General features: G+C 48.5%; 1 protein-coding gene across 3 annotated transcripts in view; it reads right to left on the bottom strand.

Moving 5' to 3' along the window:
- Positions 1 to 23,977, bottom strand: part of LOC122389246 (adenylate cyclase type 9-like) — a 78,016-nt gene that overhangs the window by 19,933 nt on the left and 34,106 nt on the right. For all 3 annotated transcript variants that reach the window (XM_043381104.1, XM_043381103.1, XM_043381105.1), the window contains 2 exons: positions 7,083 to 8,608; positions 2,420 to 2,577 (listed from right to left, as the gene is read on the bottom strand). In XM_043381104.1, coding sequence (XP_043237039.1) covers positions 2,420 to 2,577; positions 7,083 to 8,586 — 1,662 coding nt within the window. In that variant the 5' untranslated portion in view covers positions 8,587 to 8,608. The remainder of the gene's footprint in view (positions 1 to 2,419; positions 2,578 to 7,082; positions 8,609 to 23,977) is intronic.

Genomic DNA, 23,977 nt, shown 5'->3' with positions numbered 1-23,977 from the left:
GTGTGCAGAGGACGGGAGGACCAGAGGAGAGAGTGGGGAGCTGGCGATGAGCACGGCGCGTTGTTTGACACTTCAACAGGTGCCCAATCACCGGGACGCTCTCGGAATAGACAGCCGGGTCACTGACCTCCAGGCACCTTATCTGGTGCGGCCAGACGAGCAGTCTGGCTCCCCCGGGCCCTGTCCCCATGGAGTGTTCAGCACGGCGCGTGTAGCGGCGTAGTCGGCCTCGTATCCGGGCTATCGCTGCCCAGATGGGAGGGGCACACCGCCAGTAAAGCCGTGAAAATTTGAAATGTAAAAGAAGAAGACCATGCACGCTGCACGGAGCCGATCGTGTGCCACACCCAGGACGTGAATGATGGACCGGCTAAAACCAGACGCTTAGCGGTATATGATGATTTAATGAGCAATGCCTTCTATGACGGTGCAAGGGGCAACAGCCAGCGATGGGACGAACAAAAGGCCGACATGGGCAGGGCAGATTATGCATGCGGTGCTTGGGCAATCCTAAGCAGCAGATAATGGCATGCGGCCCCTGTGCCAACAGCACTTGAGTCGATTTCTGGCGAACATCACCCGAAGCCCGATACGTCTGCAGTGGACCTTGTTTGTGAGCCATGGCGCTCAGCGCAGCTGCGGCTGCGGATGTGCACAGGTGCTACAGGGAGTTTGATTGCTTCATTACCCGCGAACCAAGGAACAAGACTTTGGAACAGCCGGAGCAGGGAAGGGGAAGACTGCAGGGAATTGAAACACGGGACGTTCACGAATGAAATTCCTGATACTGGACAGAGTTCATCACACGTTCTGGGAATAAAAGACTGCATTTGCAGCTTTCGCATAAGACTCTGCTTTTCGCCTCCCTGCCACCTGACACGGTTCGCCATTTGGAACTGAGACGTTATCGCGACTCATCCTGAATCAGCACCTGTCACCAACAGTCGTTTCACCAATTCACCCTCTACTCAGCGCCCTTTTCCTGCACTCAAGCTTCCAGCCGAAAAGAACGACGCGACAAAAATCCAGACATCTTCTCTCATCCCACCACTCTCGGCCGGTGAGAGTCGCGAGGCCCGAGCTGCAGGAGCTCAGCTCAGCGCTGGCTCAGCCCGACCGGCGCTCGCAGCTCGCGGCTCCCGGTGTCGGCGCGGCGAGCCACCACCGGCCGAAAGGTCAATGTGATTACTCCACATCCTGTGCCATTCTGCGGGCGCGTCGGCCTCCGATGGGCTGAGAGACGGCACCACAGGGACGCCGCCGGCCGGCTCCGAATTTTGTCACTGCCAGGCTGGTAACAGCGGCCATCTCTGAGCTGGACTGCCCCGAGGAGCGGATTGGACTGAGTTAGGGTCGGGGGAAATACGGTGGGATTTGGTAGTGCAAGTCGGCCCGCGTTACAGTATGGTTCTAACGGCAATATATGATAAACACAAAATAGCGCTCTGCAAATGACACGATGATGCCGAATTTCGTCACTTACAACATCGCTATTAATCGCGTAGGCCTCGCCAATGAATGCAATGAGCCGCAGAATATTCGCCAGCGCAGATCAGGCATCGTTTCGTGCTGACAAGCTATAATCCGATCCATAGCGGCTAAACGATCTCTGAACAGATCAGCACTGATCGCGGCTTATCCCTCTCTCCCTCCGCCCCTCTGGCTTATGTCCTGACACGTACGAGCTGTAATAATCTGCCTCAACAGCGGCAGAATGAAGCAAGGTTTGACGGACCGCACCGGGCGCTCAAAGTCATTTCCCAAAGAAGATGAAACTGTCACCAGGTGTGGGGCGCATCGATCTTCACAGAGAGTTCATCGTAGTGGCGTCTTCATTTTGATTAGGTCAGCGACACATGAGGTAGTGGTTGCAGATAGTTCGGGTGCGGCGAACCACTCCCTAGTACTACGCCGGTCTGTTGGGAGATGAGGCACATCAAGCAAGACCACACCAAAACATTGCCCTTATCTGTCTTGTCTCAGGAAATACGTGGAAGATACGTTGAACTCGGTACTCAACCAAAATTTCCCAGCTAGTTGGAAGGTGACACTGACTCAATCCAGATTTCAACTTCAACAAACCTTGTGGAAATCTTGCGCTCCCACTCAACCAGGAACTTACACAGACCTAATCCGGCTTTCAACATCCACTCAATCACGCCTTATTTCTTATCTTCATCCTACAACCTCACCCGATCTCCCGCTCCCACTCAATGGGACTTGAAGTCCCGCCCACCCACACTGCCAAGAAGCCCTATCCTTCCACCCAGCCCGACAGCCCCTACAGTCTACCCAACTCCAAACCCTTTACCTCCCAACCACCGTGATTGCCCTCCACAGGCGCAATCACGGTTGCAGTGAAGAAGGGACCTACTTACCCGGGGGGCCCCCAACTACTCTCCCCCTCTCCGCCACTCACCCGCGCTGGCGTATCGGTCGCCTCGATGACACAGGGCAGAGAGCAGCACTTCTGACTGAGTGGCACAATCGGCACCGGACCGGCGTCGTTTGGAGAGGTGGGTTCAGACCGCTGCGAGACGAGCGTCTTACGCCGTACGATAAAGTACGTCTGCAGGTCTGCGAGACAGAAAATCAGACAGTCAGACGATCAGACAGTCAAACGAGCATCTTACGCTGTACAGTTCAGTACGTCTGCAAGTCTGTGGGGCATTGAAAAGTCAGACGGTTACAGAGACGACTAGACGAGCGTCTTACGCCGTACGATAAAGTACGTCTGCAGGTCTGCAATACAGAGATGTAGATTCATGTCAGACAGACAGGCAGACAAATAGTGAAACAGAGAGACAAATACAGGCAGAAACAAGTAGATAGTCAGAAATTAAGACGGAAATTCAATCCAGCAGATGGCACATACGCAATTTACAGATAGGTAGACGGTCAGATAAACAATGAGACAGACACATCAAGAAACGAAAAGCCTCAGAAAGTCCGACGACGAGACAGTCAAACGCAAAACGGAGAGAATGAGAGTCGATATCTGATGTTACAAAGAAGTCAACGTGATTTGATTTGTAATGCCACCGTGGACCGTGGTTAAGGCGGAACCGGTCGCTACTGGTCTACGCATTTCGATTAATCACATCATCCTCTGACGGCGACGGATGATGAATAGTCAAAACCGACTGCACCGCCTCCGGCACGCTACCGCCCGTGGAAGCGGCGACGAGCGAGCATTCAAGTGGGAAGCTACTATTGCCACACCACAGCTCGGTCCCACAACACAAGTCACGACGCTGGTGGGTGGTGCCGCCTCTTCCATCACAGTTCTTTCGGTGAAACAATACAGAACTAACGACTACCATTTATAAGTGGATGATGAACAAACTTATCCGCCTCCATAGTCCATACACACACTAAGACACATCAGCAGAAGGCATACACATCTTCATCGATAAGCCAACAAGCTGAACTCAGGCGGCACACGTTCAGAGACCAGTGGACCGGGTCACCGCTCTCACCATCTGCACCGGCCAAGGAAGCCCCGCGTTGCAGACCGATCACATACAAGTTCCGTCGAACCCAGGAGAACCCTTTTCACCACTACGTCACGCGGCACCGCAGACGGACGCGTAGTGGTAACACGTGTGAGCTGACAGGCTCAGTTTTGGATAAAAACAATACGCCAAGAGGGCATGCTTTCGTGGAACGAGGCGGCAGACAAGATTCTGGTTCTCCCGTAGATACATAAATTTTCGTATTACAGCGAGTATATTGTTACTCTGCCTCCAATGACACACAACGAAGAGGGAGTCATGTAGGTACGTCGATGAGTAGGTCGCGAAAAAAAATTGTAAATGCATTGCACGCCTGGTCAGTGCTTCAAATCAAGGTAAACTCAGCCGATATATGTTGATGCTATTGCTATGCTTATCATGAATGCTTCGGCATTCATGCCTAGCTATATTAGTAGTTCTTGCGAGTCCAAAACAAACCAAGAACAACGGAACACGGTCTAAATTCAGCACAAACAAACACGGCTATATATGGCTAGCTAATGACATCATTATAATTAATTAGCGGGAACCGCTGCGGCTGGCAATGCTGATAATGCCTGCGAGGCAGACCACTGAAATTAGATATCTTGGAAAACGTCGCACATAATTCGTATCAAATTACCAGTGGGAAGCAGAACATGCAACAGTACTAGCAGCAAGCGCAAAACACGTTACACAGCAAGCATTTAAAGGGTAGGTACTGGGTAGCCAAATACCACCAATGCAGTTGCCAGTTGTCTCTTATATATAGTGCAAGACTATAATCCCCAGTTCCTCTCGTAATCCCCAGTTCCCACAAAGCTGTGATACAGACACACAAAAAGCCGCAGCGACGCAATTTAGACACAATCGGCGGCTCACAAACAAGCGCGGAGCATTACCACATCGCCGAGAAAATCACGACCAGACGTGACTCGACCGTAATGAAGCCAGGCGGTACGTGAGGGCAACGTGAGGGAACATACGGCGAAGAGGGAGAGGAGAGAAGAGAGAGGAAGGGAGTAATCTGTTGCGCCGACGAGATTGGGATAATCCGTTTTACATGGAGTCGAGGGTTAGCGGGAGGTCGCGCAGCAACAGATGCCGGTTTGGGCTGGTTTGAGCGTCGCTAAACCTGTTGACCTGGCTGTGAGCGTATGTATGGATGTGCGTGTGAAGAAGGAAAGGGATATGGAATACAGATGGGGTAACCGAAAAGCAGCAGCTAAAAGAGAAATCAAGCCGATAACTTTTGGGAGACCAGACGACCTTATGGACATACATATTATATAGCAAATTAAAAATTTCAAGACACTTCAAAGAAGTAATGCAAGGTTCTCCAGCAAACAAGCAAAGCAAGCAAGTCGAGATAATAGGTGTATGCGTGCAGAAGGCAGTAATTTGGCATAGTTAGCATTTTCCACTGAAACACAATAACGACGACCACTCCGCGATCCACCCGCAGCTTTCTGCGTTGCTCCGCGTCGCTCACTCGCGCATGTTTTCCGCAAACCAGTTGCGTTGGACAATGGTAAGATCTGAAGGCCGTCCTCGAGCAGGGCGTTATCGACCTGCATCTGACACGGGCCACGATTCACGCGACGCTCTCCGAACACACATAATTGGATGGTGAAACAAATCAGACAAAATGACACAGAGGACGGCCGGGCGGCACGGCGAGACACCGCATTAGGGTCTGTGCTGGAGCAACGTCGTCGAAATAATAATAAACGGCAAGCACTTGCCTGCCCAAACAAGGCAACAGCACATCCTAATGACCGGTCGATTTCAGAGCATAAGAATTCAGAACCTTTCCATTGTAGATATGCATATTTCGCAGGAAGATCCACTTGTGTAGCACAATATATCAGTGATCGAAATCGGCTGCATCTGTTAGCATTGGTAAATTTTATAGCCTTATGTCAAGGATAACACGTCAGGTCTGTCCAATGAACTACTGAAAGGCACATTTCTGACCTCCGCGTGTAAAGCACATGTCCTGCCTTTTCACACTAGTACAGCGCCTCGCTCGCATAATAATGCACGACAGCTAGAACCACCAAAAACAATTTACAGCAGCCACCGATACCTACCACCACCAGCAAGCACGGCTTCAGCTAAACGGCTGTCAACTACACATATTGTTTGAACAACGCGTCTCACGCACAAAACCAATCCAAACCGTCGGAGTGAGACACTCAGAACATCACTGAAATGTTCCTCCACTACAGAAAAAACAGCTCTCGAAGAGATCACACGAAAGCGATCGAACACAACCCAGCAGTTTGAAACGAAACATTTGAGCCAAATCTCAACAAAGCTCCACTAAATCTCAACACCACCAGAACGAGTCAACTCAGTTCATCCACCAAAAATCCCCGCGGTTCTAACAATTGACACCGCACCACTCAACAACTTCTCCTTCTAAAGCACTTTCCGCCAACCAAAGAGCAAACGACACCGTAGATTAGAACCATCGATAGAGAGCACAAGGTAAGGACCATCGAGAGAGCACACGGCACGGAGCACAGGACAACTAGAGCACACGGCAGAGAACACACCACGGAGCACCCAGTACACCGCGAGGCTAATAAGCCACATTTGATGGCGGCACAGTCGAGCGTGAAATCGAACGTCTCCCGTTGCCGGTCTCAGCCGGCTCGCCGCCCGCCGTGTACCGCCGGCCGCCAGTTTATTAGCTGTGTGGAGGACTGAGGGGGGAGGGGGGCACGGGCGGCCGTCCCCCGGTCTAGCCAGCTACATTACACATCGATTGAAGGACCGTGGGATGCCCGAGCTAGAGCGCCGCTCGATACAGAGCTAATTGAATACGTAATCTTCCGAAGCACGGCACACCGTACTCGATATTGATGGAATTCACCTGCTATCTGATCAAATATCACATCACTACTTTAGAAAGCCATCAATACGCCGCACGCCACGGCGCCACCCACACTAACCTAACCGGGCAGGGCCGACGCAACGCTAGCTCGACGTTCGATAAACCCACCAACGCACACCGCACTGTGGGGAGACGGTAAGCCCACAAACCATACCGAGCATCGTATGTCGCCGTGTTGGTTAGGCTGAATTTCAGTAGCAATGACATTGGTGTGGCGGTGTGTTGCTGTGAGCCTTTCCGAAAATAAGATTGCGAAACCTGCGCATATTGTATCGGGATAGGCTGTGCGTCTATACATTGAGGAAGAGAGAAGCAGTACGCCGAATACCGGGTAACTTATTCCTGCATCACTCTGGTCTTTTCTATCATAGACATGATGAATGTCCGGAACAGATACGTCAGCGAGCGATGAATATACCCCGAGTCTGAGTATAATTATGATGTATGACCTGCATATATAAAAATGGTATTACTCGTTATATTACTCGTAAGGAGAAAATCATGCGAGACGGCAAAAGTCACATATACACAACATGCGAAATATGTACCAGCTATGATATCTCAAGGGAACGAACATCGCACAATTACATTATACATTACCAAGTAAACCAAAGTACCGAATCATTCCCGCGTTACATCCCTCCCTGATAGCAGCTCCATATCCCTCCGTGACCGTCTGAACTCACCTGCGACCGGCTCTCCGGGTGTGACCGTGTACTGGCCCCTCAGGTAGTGAAGCGTCTTCTCTGATATGTGCACCGCCCCCGGCCGGCCGGAAGACTCCATCTTGTTGGCCATGCTCACATCGTTGGACCACACGTCAAACTTGAACCGCTGCGTGCCCACCAAGCCACAAAGAACGCGACCGGTGTGCACACCCACACGCATATTGACATCTTCGCCATTGTCGCGGTCGAACTGTTTGATGGCAGCGATCATGGCGAGTCCCATTTGGACGCAGCAGATGGCGTGGTCCGCACGCGGCTCGGGACACCCCGAGACGCAGTAGTAGCAATCGCCCAGCGTGCTGATTTTCTCACAGCCGTGTCGAGTACAGAGCTCGTCGAACCGACCGAAGAGATCGTTGAGCAGACCGACCAGCTGCTCGGCCGACTTGTTGCTCGACATGCGGGTGAAGCCGACGATGTCGGCGAACAGGATGCTCACCTGATCCATGGGCTGCATGTTGAAGGGCCTGAAGCAGATCTCTGGCCCGGCGGCGGCCGGTCGAGGCAGGGTCAGGTCGGCCGCGCCGTGCCCGGCCGACCGCGACACCGCCGCCGGGTCGGTCATTTCGTCTTGCGCCCAGTCGGCCAGCGACCGTGGCAGCACAGAGTAGATCATCTTCTCCTTCAGCTGCTTCTCCAGCTCCAGCTGGCGCTGTGTCAGCAGCGTCTGCCCCACTGTGGTGAAGGTGCTCCGCATGTGCACCTGGGCGAGCACCAGCGTGCGGAGACCGATCAGGTGCAGACAGATGTGGAGCCCGGTCCGGACGAGCAACCGCGCCGCTACACCGGCCTCCGTCTCCGCAGCTGCCGTCAGAGCCTCCAGAGTCACCGAGTAGAGCACACTGGTGACCACAGCGCCGTACAGCGGCAGCGGCACCATCGTGTACACCAGCGTGACCGTCACGGCCGCCCAGGCGAACAGCTGGAGCTCTGTGACGGCCGCGCCACCGGGCAGGCCGGGCAGCCGCGCGGCGGCCGGCAGTAGAGACAGCAGGCACAGCGCTGCGGCCGCCACTGCCGAGACAGCCACGAGGTGCCTCTCGAGCCGGGCTGTCTCTGTGACAGCCAGCGCGGCCAGGAGGGGTAGAACGGCCAGCAGACACAGCAGCGCCAGCAGGAGCCGCTCCCGAGCCGTGCCGACGTACACACACCAGACGAGCGCCGCCAGCAGCGAGAAGGTCAGACCCATCTGGAGGCGCCGCTTGATGCGGGGTAGGGTGGTGGCGCGGTACTGGCCCTCGAGGATGTCCGAGTCGAAGCGCGGGTCCCACCAGGTGGCAGCCGACCGCTCGAAGAGGCACGGCCGGCGCGAGCGGTAGCCGGGCAGCCGGCCGCCGACGGTGACCAGGTCACTCAGGTCGGACAGTTTGGCGGGTCGCCGCGAGTCGGCATCGTCGGGCGCCAGGCTGTGGGTGCGCCGCGGGCCGGCCGCCCCCGCCGTCGGGGAGGGCGGCGCCTCCATTCGGCCGCCGTTAGCTGCCGCACTGTAGACAGACAGACACATGCCGTGAGGACTCAAAGTTCAGCAGAGCTAACAGTGGGACTGACAGACAGACCTATACGAGTCAAACGGTCACAGATCAGGTCACGAACATTCGCCGTCAGTTCCCACCGGGGCACAGAGAGGTCACGCGGCGGAACAGTGGCATTTCCCCTCTCGCGGCACACGCCACCTACATGTACTCCGATACATGTGACCTATACAGAGCGCCGGACCTCGCATCAACTGCACCAAACTAGCTCGCTGCTTCGTCATCTCACGGGTCAGGTATCCCGCGGGAGGTCCCCGCCGCTCGGCACAAAATGCTCCGGCCCGGCGCAGTAACTGGTGGAATACGTTCACCTTTCACCAGAGTCGAGTCGGTGCCACCCGGGACGGTGAGCAGGGTTACCGCTGCTAGGGAAATTTCCCTTTTCTATGGAAATCAGCGAAGATCTAGGGATATATGGATTTCACACGAAATCTAGGGAAATACCACCAACCCGAAAAATTGTTGTTTTTTCAACAATCGAAATCATTGTTGTCATGAATTATTCTTCTGCATGTCATACCAAATAAATATGAGAACATTTTTCAAAAATTCAGGTTTGATACCCTCGTTTTAAAGATATAAAGGGAATTACATACCTACCTATGTATGCATGTGTATATATAATTCTTGCTATTATTCCAAAACAAACTGCTTCTGCGTTGTTCCATTTCGGGTGCGGCTAATTTTTCACATCAAAGTTTTTGTTTTGGCACGATTTTTACAATGTCTACCTCTAGCGCATATCACTTCCTTACGGTTAAACTGACGGTGCAAAATAATGCATCGACTCGTCTCTTACGCCAGCACTACCGCTACCCATACGATGTTGGTAGTTTCCCGCGCCCCACAACACACCACAATTTGCGATATACCACGCAATTATGTTATACCTATACCACATACAGTAATTTGCTATATGCCAGCAATTTCATTAGAATCTCTTACGTTAACGTTACAGAATGTAGTTATGTAATTGCTGTTTTAGGACGCAGCGACTATAACACGAATGGTTAAAATGAGAAAAGTACGTCAAATTCCATGAAAATAACCGCATCTAGGGAAATGATTTTTAAAATAGGGAAATTTTCATGAGAATCTGGGGAAACCAGCGAGACGCCAGCGGTAACGCTGACGGTGAGTCCCCCAACTGCGCATCGGGCGGCAATTAATGTTCAACACGTGTAACAGGCCTGTGCCGTCGGCCGCTAGCCAGCGACGGCAACAAAAATGCGGAAGGAATGCATGCGGCTTAATGGTTGTGAGTACCGGGTGGCCCAGAAAAAAACGTTCCGAACTTTGGAGGCCTATATATCAAATTCGAGTACAAATAACGAGCCAAAATTTTCATCAAGATTGCGTCATTTCTTTGCACATTGGTATGCCAAATTATAACACTATCGTTAGGGTCCAAGAGCAATGCAAGCGGGGACATTGGGGTTCTGTCGGCAAAGAAGAAATAATCAAGTTCAAGTCAACCGCGCAATGTAGCATTCTCTTATTCCGTTGCAAGTGGCGCTACTCTGGCGGCGAATCTGGGAACTACTAACTGTACTCAGGCCATGTGACCTTGACCGGCTCCTGAGATTGGGGTCACGTGACGCTCGGCCCGCCGGCGGCCGGTCCCACGAGAAAATTCAAGTTTGCAGTGCAATTTTGCATTGACAGACATCATTGACATATGATTCTAGACTAGCATTCGATACAGCGTTTAATTTTACACAGAATGACACTAAATTCAAGAGATTATCCGCCATCACTTCATCGCACTTTTTGTGTAACAGAAAGAATGTCCAGCCGACATTGCATGCTATAGCATATAGTCACCGTGGTTAAGCAATGGGAGCTGCACTGTGGCCTATGATGTGTGCAGACTTATTGCTTTTGCCAAGAAGCAGAGCAATATTAATTTGAATCTGGAATCGTGTCCGGTACTAAATTTAACGGGCCATTCACTGGCACCTACTTACATATTAGGTAGGTATTCGAAACATCAAAATAACATCTCGTCACATATTTCAATTTCCTTACTCGTTTATAGTCAGTGACGTACCCAAGGGGGGGCCACGGGGGCCAAGGCCCCCCTGAGCGCCGAAGGCGCTCAGGGGGCCCCTCAGGCCCCAGGATATTTTTTAAACACTGGATAAAACGTCTTTTACTCGGAAGAAAAATTGATATTAAAGTTTCATTTATGTGCCCTGGGTACGCGAGGGGCCCCTGCAGTCATCCAAGGGCCCCCAGTTTCCTGGGCCCCTGGTCGCCTAGGGGGCCTCTGGTAGCCGGGGGCCTGGTCTCATGGGGGCCCCTGATAGCCTGTGGGCCCCTAGTCGCCTAGGGGGCCCTGGTCGCATGGGGGCCTCTGGTCGCATGAGGCCCCTGATCGACTGGGGGCCCCTAGTTGCCTAGGGGGCCCTGATAGCCGGGGGCCTGGTCGTATGGGCCCCTGATAGTCTGTGGCCCCTAGTCGCCTAGGGGGCCCTACTCGCATGGGGGGCCTCTGGTTGCATGATATTGAGGCCCCTGATCGCCTGGGGGTACCTAGTCACCCAGGGGGCCCCTGGTAGCCGGGGGGCCTGGTCGCATGGGCCCCTGGTTGCCTGGGGCCCCCGGTCGCCCCTAGTCGCCTGGGGGACCCTGGTCGCCTTGGGCCCCTGCTGGTAGCCTGGGATCCCCTGGTCGCCTGGGGGCCCCTGATCGCCTGAGGGCCGCTGGTCACCTAGAGGGCCCCTGGTCGCCTGGGGGCCCCTGGTAGCCGGGGGCCTGGTCGCATGGGGTCCCTGGTCGCATGGGGGCCCCTGTTCGCCTGGGGGCCCCTGATCGCTTTGGGGACCTGATCGCATTGGCCCTTGGTCGCCTGGAGGGCCCTGGTCGCCTGGGGCAGTCGGGCCCCTAGTCATCTGGAGGACCTGGTCGCCTGGGAACCCCTGGTCGACTGGGGGCCCCTGGTCGTCTGAAAGTACGCTTATCACCTGATTGATCCCAAATCATCTGAGTGGCTACTGGCTACTGCATATAAGTAGTGACTGGAGTAGGCACTCATGAGTGCCTACTCCAGATATTGGCTCCTTCAGATGCATCTGAAGGAGCCAATATCTTTCACGGTGCCGGAGATATCACAGAAAAACAAAAAGGCTAAATTGAATACCCCCCAACCTTGGCCCCAAAGGCGTCATTGGGTAACACAGGGATGTGGGTCGATTTGCAATCGCATTTCCTCCTAAGTCCTATTCCTCCAATTAATACAGTGTCCCAGAATTACCCAAGGATTTATTTTCTGGCTAAAAGTACAATTGCGCTCGTTTCCTAGTGAAACATATAATAGCCGCATTTACATAGGGCTAGTTGCCAGATAGTGGAATTCCGATAACGAGACATTTATTCCCCACTATTATATTATATACCTTCATATCCGGAATTGGAGGATGTTCAGTAATTGAGGCGCTCGCTCATAAAATGCCGTGCGTTTCATGCACACTCTTCAAGCAAAAATATTTTTACTTTCCAATTTTCCACATTTTCTCAAGGCTTATAGACCGTTACAGAGACCGTTTTAATTGACTTTGATGAAGTTGAACGCGAGAAATCACAACCAAATGCTACATTAGGTTGTAAAGAACTGAATTGCGTTTTCCCACACACGTGGCGTTTTCTCACCTACGTCTGCAGGAGAGACCGGACCCACTATGCCCCCCCCCCCCCACCATCGAAAGGTTCTTCATGACTCCCGGGGCCCCCGGGGAACCTGGGGGCCCTGTACACTGTGGAGTGTGGGGGGCCCCTTCGAAAGCAGGTGGCCCCCTCCTGGGCGAAATCCTGGGTACGTGCCTGTTTATAGTTCAGTGTTCATGGCTCATTCTGCATTGCTGGGCCCGATAACAATAAACTTCGAGTTACCTATGTCAAGTTTCACGTTGACACGCACAATGCAATCGACCGATTCTAGATCAAGAAAGGTGTCCGATACCTGAAGTGTTCAATTCTTCACAGTATGGCGCTATTAAAAGGGAAATTATGCTATCACTTCACGGCACTAATTGTGGAACAAAGTCATGCTGCATATTTCCCCGATGAGAGCGGGGCGTGGCCGTGAACGCAGAACGACTTGAACCCCATGATTGATTATTTTTTGCCAACAACCAACGGAAGAATATATAGGTTTTAAAATCACATCCGGGAAAAGATTTTACGGGCTATTTAATGATAATAATTATTCGAAGAATGAGGATTGAGGATACCTCGTCGCAGATTTCATTTTCCTACTACCTTTACTTGGAGGTCCATGTAGCATCGCTAGCCAGACCTACGTTTCTATTAATTTTGTTATCGACATGCACGATAAAATGTCGATTTTTGACAAGCTTTTGATAAAACGTTCAATAGTTTATTCGCACGTTTGGTGGAGCAGAAGGGCCGTCATTGCATATTAACGCAATGGGAGCCTATCAGAGCGGCGTGTACTGTGTGCAGATTTGTTGCTTTTGCCAAGAAGAAAGGGAACGATAAATTGAATCTAGAATCATGCATGATACTAAATTTGTTGAACTATCTAATGCTATTTATTATTCGAAGAACAAGAACGCTGTTTTGTTGCAGCCTTCAACTTTCTTGTTCATAGTTCGCGGTTCATTCGGCATTGCTGGGCCTGACAACAATAAACTTTGAGTTTCAGTATCAAGTTTTCCTATTGACGAGCAAAATAAAATGTCGATTCTAGACAGCACTAATTTCTACGCAGTATAATGTTATTTAAAAGGAAAAATATGATGGAACTTCTCCGCACTTCTGTGAAACAAGAAGATGTCGCATATTTTCGTGACGGGAGCCTGGCGGGTCCCGCGTGCGAATATATGCCGACTTTAGTAGCATTGAATAGCCCGTTAAATTTAGTACTAAACATGATTCTAGATTCAATTTACTTTTGCCTTGCTTGTTGGCAAAAGCAATGAATATGCACACAACGCACGCCGCCCTGGACGCACCCATTGCATTAAAATGCAACGTCGGCTCGACACTCCTTCTGTTCCACAAAAAAGTGCGATGAAGTGATGGCGGATAATCCCTCGAATTTGGTGTCATTCTGTGTAGAATTGAACGCTGTATCTAATGCTTGTCTAGAATCAACATTTTATCGTGCACGTCCATAAGAAATTGAAAGAAGCCGCATGCCAGAATTGAAGAATGCATAGCCAGCAGTGCCCAAAGGGCCTCTGAATAAAGACAAGTAGGACACATGAAATCTGCGACGAGAGATCAGTATCATTCTTCGAATCATCAGTATCATTGAATAGCCCCTAAAATGTGTTCCCAGTTGCGATTCTAGAACCAATGTACTTTTCCCTTATTTATTGGTAACAAACAATCTATTAGCATGCATCGTTCCCGGCGGCGCCCCGCTCCCACCTCAAAAATATGCAAATTCCTTTTGTTCCACAAATAGTGGGGTGAAGTAATAGCCGATTTATCCTTTTCAACAGTGCCATATTGTGTAGAATTGAGCACTTTATTGAACAGCCATCTAAAATCGACATTTCATTGAGCGCATTAATATGAAAACTTGGTGCGAACTCGAAGATTATTGTTGCCAGGCCAGCAATGCCGAATAAGCCGGGAAACATTAACGAGTAAGGAAATTGAAATCTGCGACAATATGTTATTTCAATTCTTCAAATAATTGGTAGCATTGAAAAGCCCGTTAAATTTGGCGCCATATGTGCTTCTAGATTGAATTTACTATTGCCTTGCTTGTTGGCAAAAGCAATAAATATGCACACATCGCACGCCGCCCTGCACGCACCCGTTGCATTAAAATGCGACGTCGGCTCGACACTCCTTATGTTCCACAAAAAGTGCGATGAAGTGATGGCGGATAATCCCTCGAATTTGGTGTCATTCTGTGTAGAATTGAACGCTGTATCTAATGTTTGTCTAGAATCGACATTTTATCGTGCACGTCCATAAAAATTGATAAAAGCTTTTATATGGCCAGCAGTGCTCATGGTCCCCTAAATAAAGACAAGTAGGAAAAATAAAATCTGCGACGAGTTATTATTCTCCTTCCTCGAATAGCCGGTATCATTAAAAAGCCCGTAAAATGTATTCCCGGACACGATTATAGAACCAACGTATAATTCCTTTGTTTATTGGCAACAAACAATCGATACCTAGCCTACATCGTTCGCAACGGGGCCCCACAGCACTCGCCAAACGACATCCTTCTATTTCACAAATAGTGCAGTGAAGTCATAGCAGAGTCATCCTTTTCAGCAGTGCCATACTGTGTAGAATTGATTGCTTTATTAAACAACTATCTAGCATCCAACCATTATTTTGCGCATCGATATGAAAACCTGGTGGGAACTCGAAGGTTATGGTTGTTGGGCGAGCAATGCCGAATAGGTAAGCCGGGAAGTATTAATGAGTAGGGAAATTGAAATCTGCGACGAGATGTTATTTTAATTCTTCGAATGATTAGTAGCATTGAATAGCCCGTTAAATTTAGTGCCAAACAGGATTCTAGATTGAATTTACTATTGCCTTGCTTGTTGGCAAAAGCAGTAAATATGCACACATCGCACGCCGCCCTGGACGCACCCATTGCATTAAAATGCAACTTCGGCTCGACACTCCTTCTGTTCCACAAAAAGTGCGATGAAGTGATGGCGGATAATCCCTCGAATTTGGTGTCATTCTGTGTAGAATTGAACGCTGTATCTAATGTTTGTCTAGAATCGACATTTTATCGTGCACGTCCATACGAAATTGATAGAAGCTGTATGCCAGAATTGAAGAATGTATAGCCAGCAGTGCCCAATGGGCCTCTAAACAAGTAGGACACATGAAACCTGCGACGAGATATCATGCTCATTCTTCGAATAATCAGTATTATTGAATAGCCCATAAAATGTGTTCCCAGATGCGATTCTAGAAGCAATGTACTATTCCCTTATTTATTGGCACCAAACAATTAATTGGCATGCATATTTCCCGGCGGCGCCCCGCTCCCATCGAAAATATATGCATTATCCTTTAGTTGCACAAATAGTGCGGAGAAGTGATAGCCGATTTATCCTTTTCGGTAGTGCCATGTTGTGTAGAATTGAGCATTTTATTGAACAGCCATCTAGAATCGACATTTCATTGTGCGCATCAATAAGAAAACTTGGTGCGAACTCGAAGATTATTGTTGCCAGGCCAGCAATGCCGAATAGGTAACCTGGGAAATATTAACGAATAAGCAAATTGAAATCTGCGACGAGATGTTACTTTAATTCTTCGATTGATTAATAGCATTGAATAGCCCATTAAATTTAGTACCAAACATGATTCTAGATTGAATTTACTATTGCCTTGCTTGTTGGCAAAAGCAATAAATATGCACACATCGCACGCCGCCCTGGACGCACCCATTGCATTAAAATGCGACGTCGGCTCGGCACTCCTTCTGTTCCACAAAAAGTGCGATGAAGTGATGGCGGATAATTCCTCGAATCTGGTGTCATTCCGTGTAGAATTGAAGCTGTATCTAATGCTTGTCTAGAATCGACATTTTATCGTGCACGCCAATAAAAATTGATAAAAGCTTGGTATGGACAGCAGTGCTCATGGTTCTCCAAATAAAGACATGTAGGAAAAATAAAATCTGCGACGAGTTATCATTCCTCGAATGGCCGGTATCATTAAAAAGCCCGTAAAATGTATTCCCGGACCGGAAACGATTATCGAACCAACGACGGTATCATCGTTCGTGGCGGGGTCCCACTCCTCTCTCGAAACGATGAAACATCCTTCTATTTCACAAATAGTGCTGTGAAGTGATAGCAGAATTATCCTTTTCAGCAGTGCCATATTGTGTAGAATTGATTGCTTTATCAAACAGCTATCTAGAATCTGCACATAATTTTGCGCATCGATATGAAAACTTGGTGCGAACCTCGAAGGTATTGGTTGTTGGGCGAGCAATGCCGAATAGGCAAGCCGGGAAATATTAACGAGTAAGGAAATTGAAAGCTGCGACGAGATGTTATTTTGATTCTTCAAATAATTAGCAGCATTGAATAGCCCGTTAAATTTAGTGCCAAACATGATTCTAGATTGAATTTACTATTGCCTTGCTTGTTGGCAAAAGCAATAAATATGCACACATCGCACCCCGCCCTGGACGCACCCATTGTATTAAAATGCAACGTCGGTCGTCGGCTCGACACTCCTTCTGTTCCACAAAAAGTGCGGTGAAGTGATGGCGGATAATCCCTCGAATTTGGTGTCATTCTGTGTAGAATTGAACGTTGTATCGAATGCTTGTCTAGAATCGACATTTTATCGTGCATGCCAATACAAATTGATAAAAGCTTATGAATGGCCACTGGCCAGGAGTGCTCCATGGGCCTCCAAATAAAGACAGGCAGGAAAAATAAAATCTGCGACGAGATATCATTCTCATTCCTCAAATAACCGGTATCATTAAAAAGCCCGTAAAAAGTGTTCCCGGACAATATTCTGGAACCAACGTATTATTTCTTTGTTTATTGGCAACAATCAATTAGCATGCATCGTTCGCGGCAGTGTCCCGCTCCCATCGCAAATATATGCAATATCCTTTTGTTCCACTAATAGTGCGGTGAAAGGATTGCAGGTTTATCCTTTTCTATAGTGCCATATTGTGTAGAATTGAGCACTTAATTGAACAGCCATCTAGAATCGACATTTCATTGTACGTATCAACATGAAAACTTGATGCAAACTCGAAGGTTAATGTTGTCAGACGAGGAATGCCGAATAGGTACATATACCTAACCTGGGAAATATTAACGAGTAAGCAAATTGAAATCTGCGACGAGATGTTATTTTAATTCTTCGAATAATTAGTAGCATTGAATAGCCCGTTAAATTTTGTACTATATATGATTCTAGATTCCATTTACTTTTGCCTTGCTTGTCGGCAAAAGCAATAAATATGCACACATTGCATGCCGCCCTGCACGCACCCATTGCATTGAAATACAACGTCGGCTCGACACTCCTTCTGTTCCACAAAAAGTGCGATGAAGTGATGGCGGATAATCCCTCGAATTTGGTGTCATTCTATGTAGAATTGAACGCTGTATCGAATGCTTGTCTAGGATCGACATTTTATCGTGCACGCCAATAAAAATTGATAAAAGCTTATGTATGGCCAGCAGTGCTCATGGTCCTCCAAATAAAGACAAGTAGGAAATAAAATCTGCGACGAGTTATCATTTTCATTCCTCGAATAGCCGGTATCATTAAAAAGCCCGTAAAATGTATTCCCGGACACGATTATACATAGAACCAACGTATTGTTCCTTTGTTTATTGGAAACAAACAATCGAGTAGCATACCTACATCGTTCGTCGCGGGGCCCCAATCCTCTCGCGAAACGATGTAACATCCTGCTATTTCACAAATAGTGCGACGAAGTGATAGCAGAATTATCCTTTTCAGCAGTGTCATATTGTGTAGAATTGATTGCTTTATTAAACAGCTATCTAGAATCTACATATCATTTTGCTCATCGATATCAAAACTTGGTGCGAACCTCGAAGGTTAATGTTTTTTTGGGCGGGCAATGCCCAATAGGTAAGCCGGGAAATATTAACGAGTAGGGAAATTGAAATGTGCGACGAGATGTTATTTTGATTCTTCGAATGATTAGTACCATTGAAAAGCCCGTTAAATTTAGTACCTACCAAACATGATTGTAGATTGAATTCACTATTGCCTTGCTTGTTGGCAAATGGGCGGCCAATAAATATTCACCCATCGCACGCCGCCCTGGACGCACCCATTGCATTAAAATACAACGTCGGCTCGACACTCCTTCTGTTCCACAAAAAGTGCGATGACGTGATGGCGGATAATCCCTCGAATTTGGTGTCATTCTGTGTAGAATTGAACGCTGAATCTAATGCTTGTCTAGAATCGACATTTCATCGTGCACGTCCATAAGAAATTGATAGAAGCTATATGCCAGAATTGAAGAATGTATAGCCAGCAGTGCCCGATGGGCCTCTCAATAAAAACAAATAGGCAACATGAAATCTGCGACGAGATGTCATGTTCATTCTTCGAATAATCAGTAGTATTTAATAGCCCGTAAAATGTGTTCCAAGATGCGATTCTAGAACCAATGTACCATTCCCTTATTTTTGGCAACAAACAATCAATTAGTACCTATGCATCGTTCCTGGCGGCGCCCCGCTCCCATCGCAAATATATGCATTATCCTTTTGTTGCACAAATAGTGCGGAGAAGTGATAGCCGATTTATCCTTTTCAGTAGTGCCATGTTGTGTAGAATTGAGCACTTTATTGAACAGCCATCTAGATTCTGCATTTCATTGTGCGCATCAACATGAAAACTTGGTGCGAACTCGAAGATTATTGATTGAATTCACCATTGCCTTGCTTGTTGGCAAAAGCAATAAATCTGCACACATCGCACGCCGCCCTGAACGCACCCATTGCATTAAAATGCAACGTCGGCTCGACACTCCTTCTGTTCCACAAAAAGTGCGATGAAGTGATGGCGGATAATCCCTCGAATTTGGTATCATTCTGTGTAGAATTGAACGCTGTACCGAATGCTTGTCTAGAATCGACATTTTATAGTGCACGCCAATAAAAATTGATAAAAGCTTATGTATGGCCAGCAGTGCTCATGGTCCTCCAAATAAAGACAAGTAGGAAAAATAAAATCTGCGACGAGTTATCATTCTCATTCCTCGAATAGCCGGTATCATTAAAAAGCCCGTAAAATGTATTCCCGGACACGATTATAGAACCAACGTATTATTCCTTTGTTTATGGCAACAAACAATCAAGTAGCATACCTACATCGTTCGTCGCGGGGCCCCACTCCTCTCGCGAAACGATGTAACATCCTTCTATTTCACAAATAGTGCGGTGAAGTGATAGCAGAATTATCCTTTTCAGCAGTGTCATATTGTTTAGAATTGATTGCTTTACTAAACAGCTATCTAGAATCTGCACATCATTTTGCTCATCGATATCAAAACCTGGTGCGAACCTCGAAGGTTATGGTTGTTGGGCGAGCAATGCCGAATAGGCAAGCCGGGAAATATTAACGAGTAGGGAAATTGAAATGTGCGACGAGATGTTACTTTAATTCTTCGAATGATTAGTACCATTGAATAGCCCGGTAAATTTAGTATCAAACGTGATTCTAGATTCAATTTACTATTGCCTTGCTTGTTGGCAAAAGCAATAAATCTGTACATATCGCACGCCGCCCTGCTACGCTCCCATTGCGTTAACATGCAACGTCGCCTCGACATTCTTTCTGTTCCACAAAAAGTGCGATGAAGTGATGGCAGATAATCTCTTAAATTTAGTGTCATTCTGTGTATAATTAAACGCTATATCGAATGCTAATCTAGAATCATATGTCATTGGTGTCCGTCTATGCAAAGTTCCACTGCAAACTTGAATTTTCGCTTCGAAGCGGTCGCCGACGGCACGAGCGTCACGTGACCCTAATCTCAGGAGCCGGTCAAGGTCACATGACCCGAGATCGGTCAGTAGTTCTCAGATTTACCGCTAGAGTAGCGCCACTTGTATCGATGTCCGCCCTTGGACCGTAACGATACCGTCATTCTCAAGCTGGGAATCTTGAGTTGAATTAAGCAAGACGTTTTTGCTTTTTTTGCCGATGTCAAACGATAGTGATGATTGGATTAGACGTCCTATGTTATAAAAAAAGAAAAAAAAACTTTGGACTTTGGCACTGATATGTGGTGAACAGCCCCACAGCACCACAAGAGCACGTGAATGAGACCAACACGTATGCTCTTATTTTAAATATTTTTGTCTCACATATGTGCCAAATATTCAAATACTTGCTCATGATGGATGCCATTCGTTTCAACACCAAATCATGTTTCGAGCAGGAGTGGCACAGTGCATGGATTACTGCTGATTACCCTCCTTTCAGTAGATCAAACAGTAAATCGACCGGATAAGGAAAACAAATTAAAGTAGACTGGTTCCTGTGCCAGAAGACCACAGAATAGCTTATGAAAAACAACATTGCCAGCAGATGACAAAAAACTGGTTGAAAAGCTACCTTTTCCCAGGAATGTCAGCCAGGAAAACATTTGAGCCACAAGATGGTTAGAAAACTGGAAACTTCTTCCGATGCCGCTGGCACAGAGCCATCGTGGTTGCCTGAGGGAATGTGTCATCCTGAGACCCGAACCATCAATGAGACTAGCTGCCAGTAGAAGTCATGGCTCTAGGCCGCGGTGCCGCGGGGAGAAAGTGACCCGTTCAATCACATTTTTTTAGTAAACATCGGAACAAAAAAGTAATTTTTACATGGCATGCTTGAAACACGAACCGTTTAAAAAGTAATTTACCGAACACCATGAAAATCACACCATTTACTGAAAATGTGTGCCGCATTGATTATTGTAAGTTTCAATATTGTATCTTTATCACTTTCTGAGAAATATTGATTTAAAGTTGGGAACGTTTTTTCTGGGCCACCCGGTATAGCACACTAGTGATAACATCCCAAGCATATGCTACGCAAAACGGTCTACATAATCTACGCATATAAAATACGCCCAGTCACTCAGTTTCAATGACAAGTTAACCGCATTTGAGCAGCAAAACACAACAAAATTTATAGTGAACATAGCCCTGACAGGTAAATTATTAGGGAAACTGGTACTTTTCGCGGGACAGAATTTCCAAGCAATGTGCATGACTCAGCCGGTGAATGTAAGGTTAGCAGAGCTCCTTGCGTGCTGGTATACACCGAACAACGGTGTATGGTAATGGCCAGGAAAATAAATACAATGTACGGATGCAGTGGGCATCACGCTCTACTTTTGCCATTTACCCTCCCTCGCTCCCCATGCACATTAAACCGGTTTTTTTTAATGCACACAAGTCGCGCATGCCACCGATATGCTAATCCACAAACTTCTTTAAATACAGAGAAGTATGCAGCTGATCAGCAGCTTGAGTCTCACTGCAGCTATTCAGTGCTTACTGCTCAGTCAATCCCCTTCCGCGCATCAATATCATACCTGCACAGACTCTCACCATCTCAGCCGTTTCCAGACTCAGACTGTGCATCGTCATGCTCAAATGAGCAGTCTTGTTCCATGATCCATTATATGCCCCCCCAAGCCTCCTCACGCTCCTCGTCGATGCCGACATACAGGAGGAGTGAGAGCGTCGGTCTCGACGAGTCAACGTCTGAGGACGGACAGAGGATCAAGGATTAGGGCGTGTCGGTAACTGGGATGGGTAACGAGTGCGGAGAACAGCGGGGGGGGGGGGGCGGACAGGAACTGGGAATCGTATGTAAGGGTAGGTGATAGGGTATGACAGCAGGAGGAGAAACGGAGATAGGTAGAAACACAGGACAGGTAGGCAGGCAGGCAGGCGGTACACGTAAGTAGCCCTGCAAAAGCCGTGTGAGCACGGATGAAGGAATGAAAGCTGGCAGCTAAGGACACACTGGCAGAGCAGAAGCATGGCCAACAAAGGATATGCAATCAGTAAGTCAGTTGGACGCAGAAAACATTAAGGCCAAATGAACATACCGGCGAACGGGTCGACGGGACGACTGTTGGGGTAGAACATATCCAATCCGGTCATATTAAACACAGCTACAAGATCTGAGCAAGCTGATAAGCCCAAACTGTTTTCAACTTATATCCTAACGAGAAATAAATCTGAAACTGCTGACATTACCCTTTACATAAGCAGCCTTTGCCTCGTTTTGCCCTCTAATGATCGAGAGAGTTTGAAATATCCCGAGCTACTCTCTAAGCCCCCTATCACCCCTACCGAAGTCAGCCACGAAATTCCTGCGGTGAAAGAGGATTGTGGTCCCACTGACGGTGCCAGCGGCCGAATTCGTCACTTTGAGGGGACACCACCGGCCCTGACGTCACCAGTAACAGAATCAACAGAGTCGTCGGGTCAACAACCCAGTCCTGCCTGCATGAGTCGATCGACGTTTGTATGCACACATACATGCACAAATACACACACAGACAATTATAAAGGCAGACACACAGACAGACCAACGAGGGTGAGGCGTGGGCCGCACCTGAGGACCGGTCCGATATTCAGGGCAGTCCCTTTGATGACTCTATTCCTGGACACTCCATGCAATGTAATGTCGCAAGTGGGCAGAGCGGAGTTCCCAGCAAGAGTATCAACTGAAAGGAAACTCGAGAGAGGGAGGCACCGGGCCGACCATCAATGAAGAGTTGCCTAGAGCCGGCCCGTGAATCTTGGCATCGTCTGCCGCACCGCCGCCAGCACAGTCCACCAGCAGACACTGCGGCCAGAGCTCAGACATATGACCACCACTACGACAGGGTTGGGGATGAGTCACGCCAAACATGGCAATTGGCATGGCGCACCCCCGCCGAGCCGCCGCTTCCACACAGACACATATTTGGCATCGACTCAACAGATGACCGCTTATGTTGCTGGACGCCCACGCCGGCCGGCCAAAACTTCCTCAGCGGCAGGGTACGGCTGCGCTGGGACGGCAGTTTCGCCTCGTAAAGTTGCCGTCCGATCGCCGACTGATAGGCAGCAACAGGGCAATCACCACAAACGATCGGCGGCTTCGACTGATGGAAGTCGAATCGTTCGAGGCAGCGAGGCCGGACCGCAGAATGTCCCACTTAAAAGAGACCCAACTGGGCTTCCGAATCGCCAGCAGAATCGGAGAGAATCTAGCGGGTATTTCTTATCGTTACTGTTTTCTTGGTAAAGACAGAAACTCAACAGTCAAGAGGAATGCTGAGCTTGGAGACTCGACAATAGACAAGAATCTGTCAACAGGGCGGCTGAGTAGGCACTGGCACTCATTCAGTCGCCAGTCTATCTGCGGATGCAGAACAAACAAATCCCTCATCACTACACATCAGCAGTGGAAACCCCCTCTGCATTCACTTCCACTCGTAGTATAGAGTTAAACATTGACAAACAGCAGACAGCCCACACTGCAGAGTTAACAGCTCGGTTTGATGACCCTGACACAGGCACCGCCAGCCATCTGTGTCCTCTCCCACCGTCCTTTTCTGCCATCCGAAACGACCTTACTACCTACAGACTCAGACAAATACACAGCGCACATATCCAAACACTGTACCGCAGGGTCGCGCAAAGTTCCCTCCTGGCAGGGCAAGGTCACAAGCCACCCACACGAGCCCACACATATTCTCATATCTGGCACCTCTGGCCACCCTCAGCGCCCTTTCGTCTGTCACGTTTTGCTGATTTGCTGAAATACCGAGAGCTGACTATGCCG

This window comes from Amphibalanus amphitrite, unplaced genomic scaffold (genome assembly GCF_019059575.1).
Source record: "Amphibalanus amphitrite isolate SeventyFive unplaced genomic scaffold, NRLGWU_Aamphi_draft 000350F_arrow, whole genome shotgun sequence".
Lineage (NCBI taxonomy): Eukaryota > Metazoa > Arthropoda > Thecostraca > Balanomorpha > Balanidae > Amphibalanus > Amphibalanus amphitrite.
Note: the sequence above shows the minus strand (reverse complement) of the source record. Positions and strands in the feature narration are given on the sequence as shown.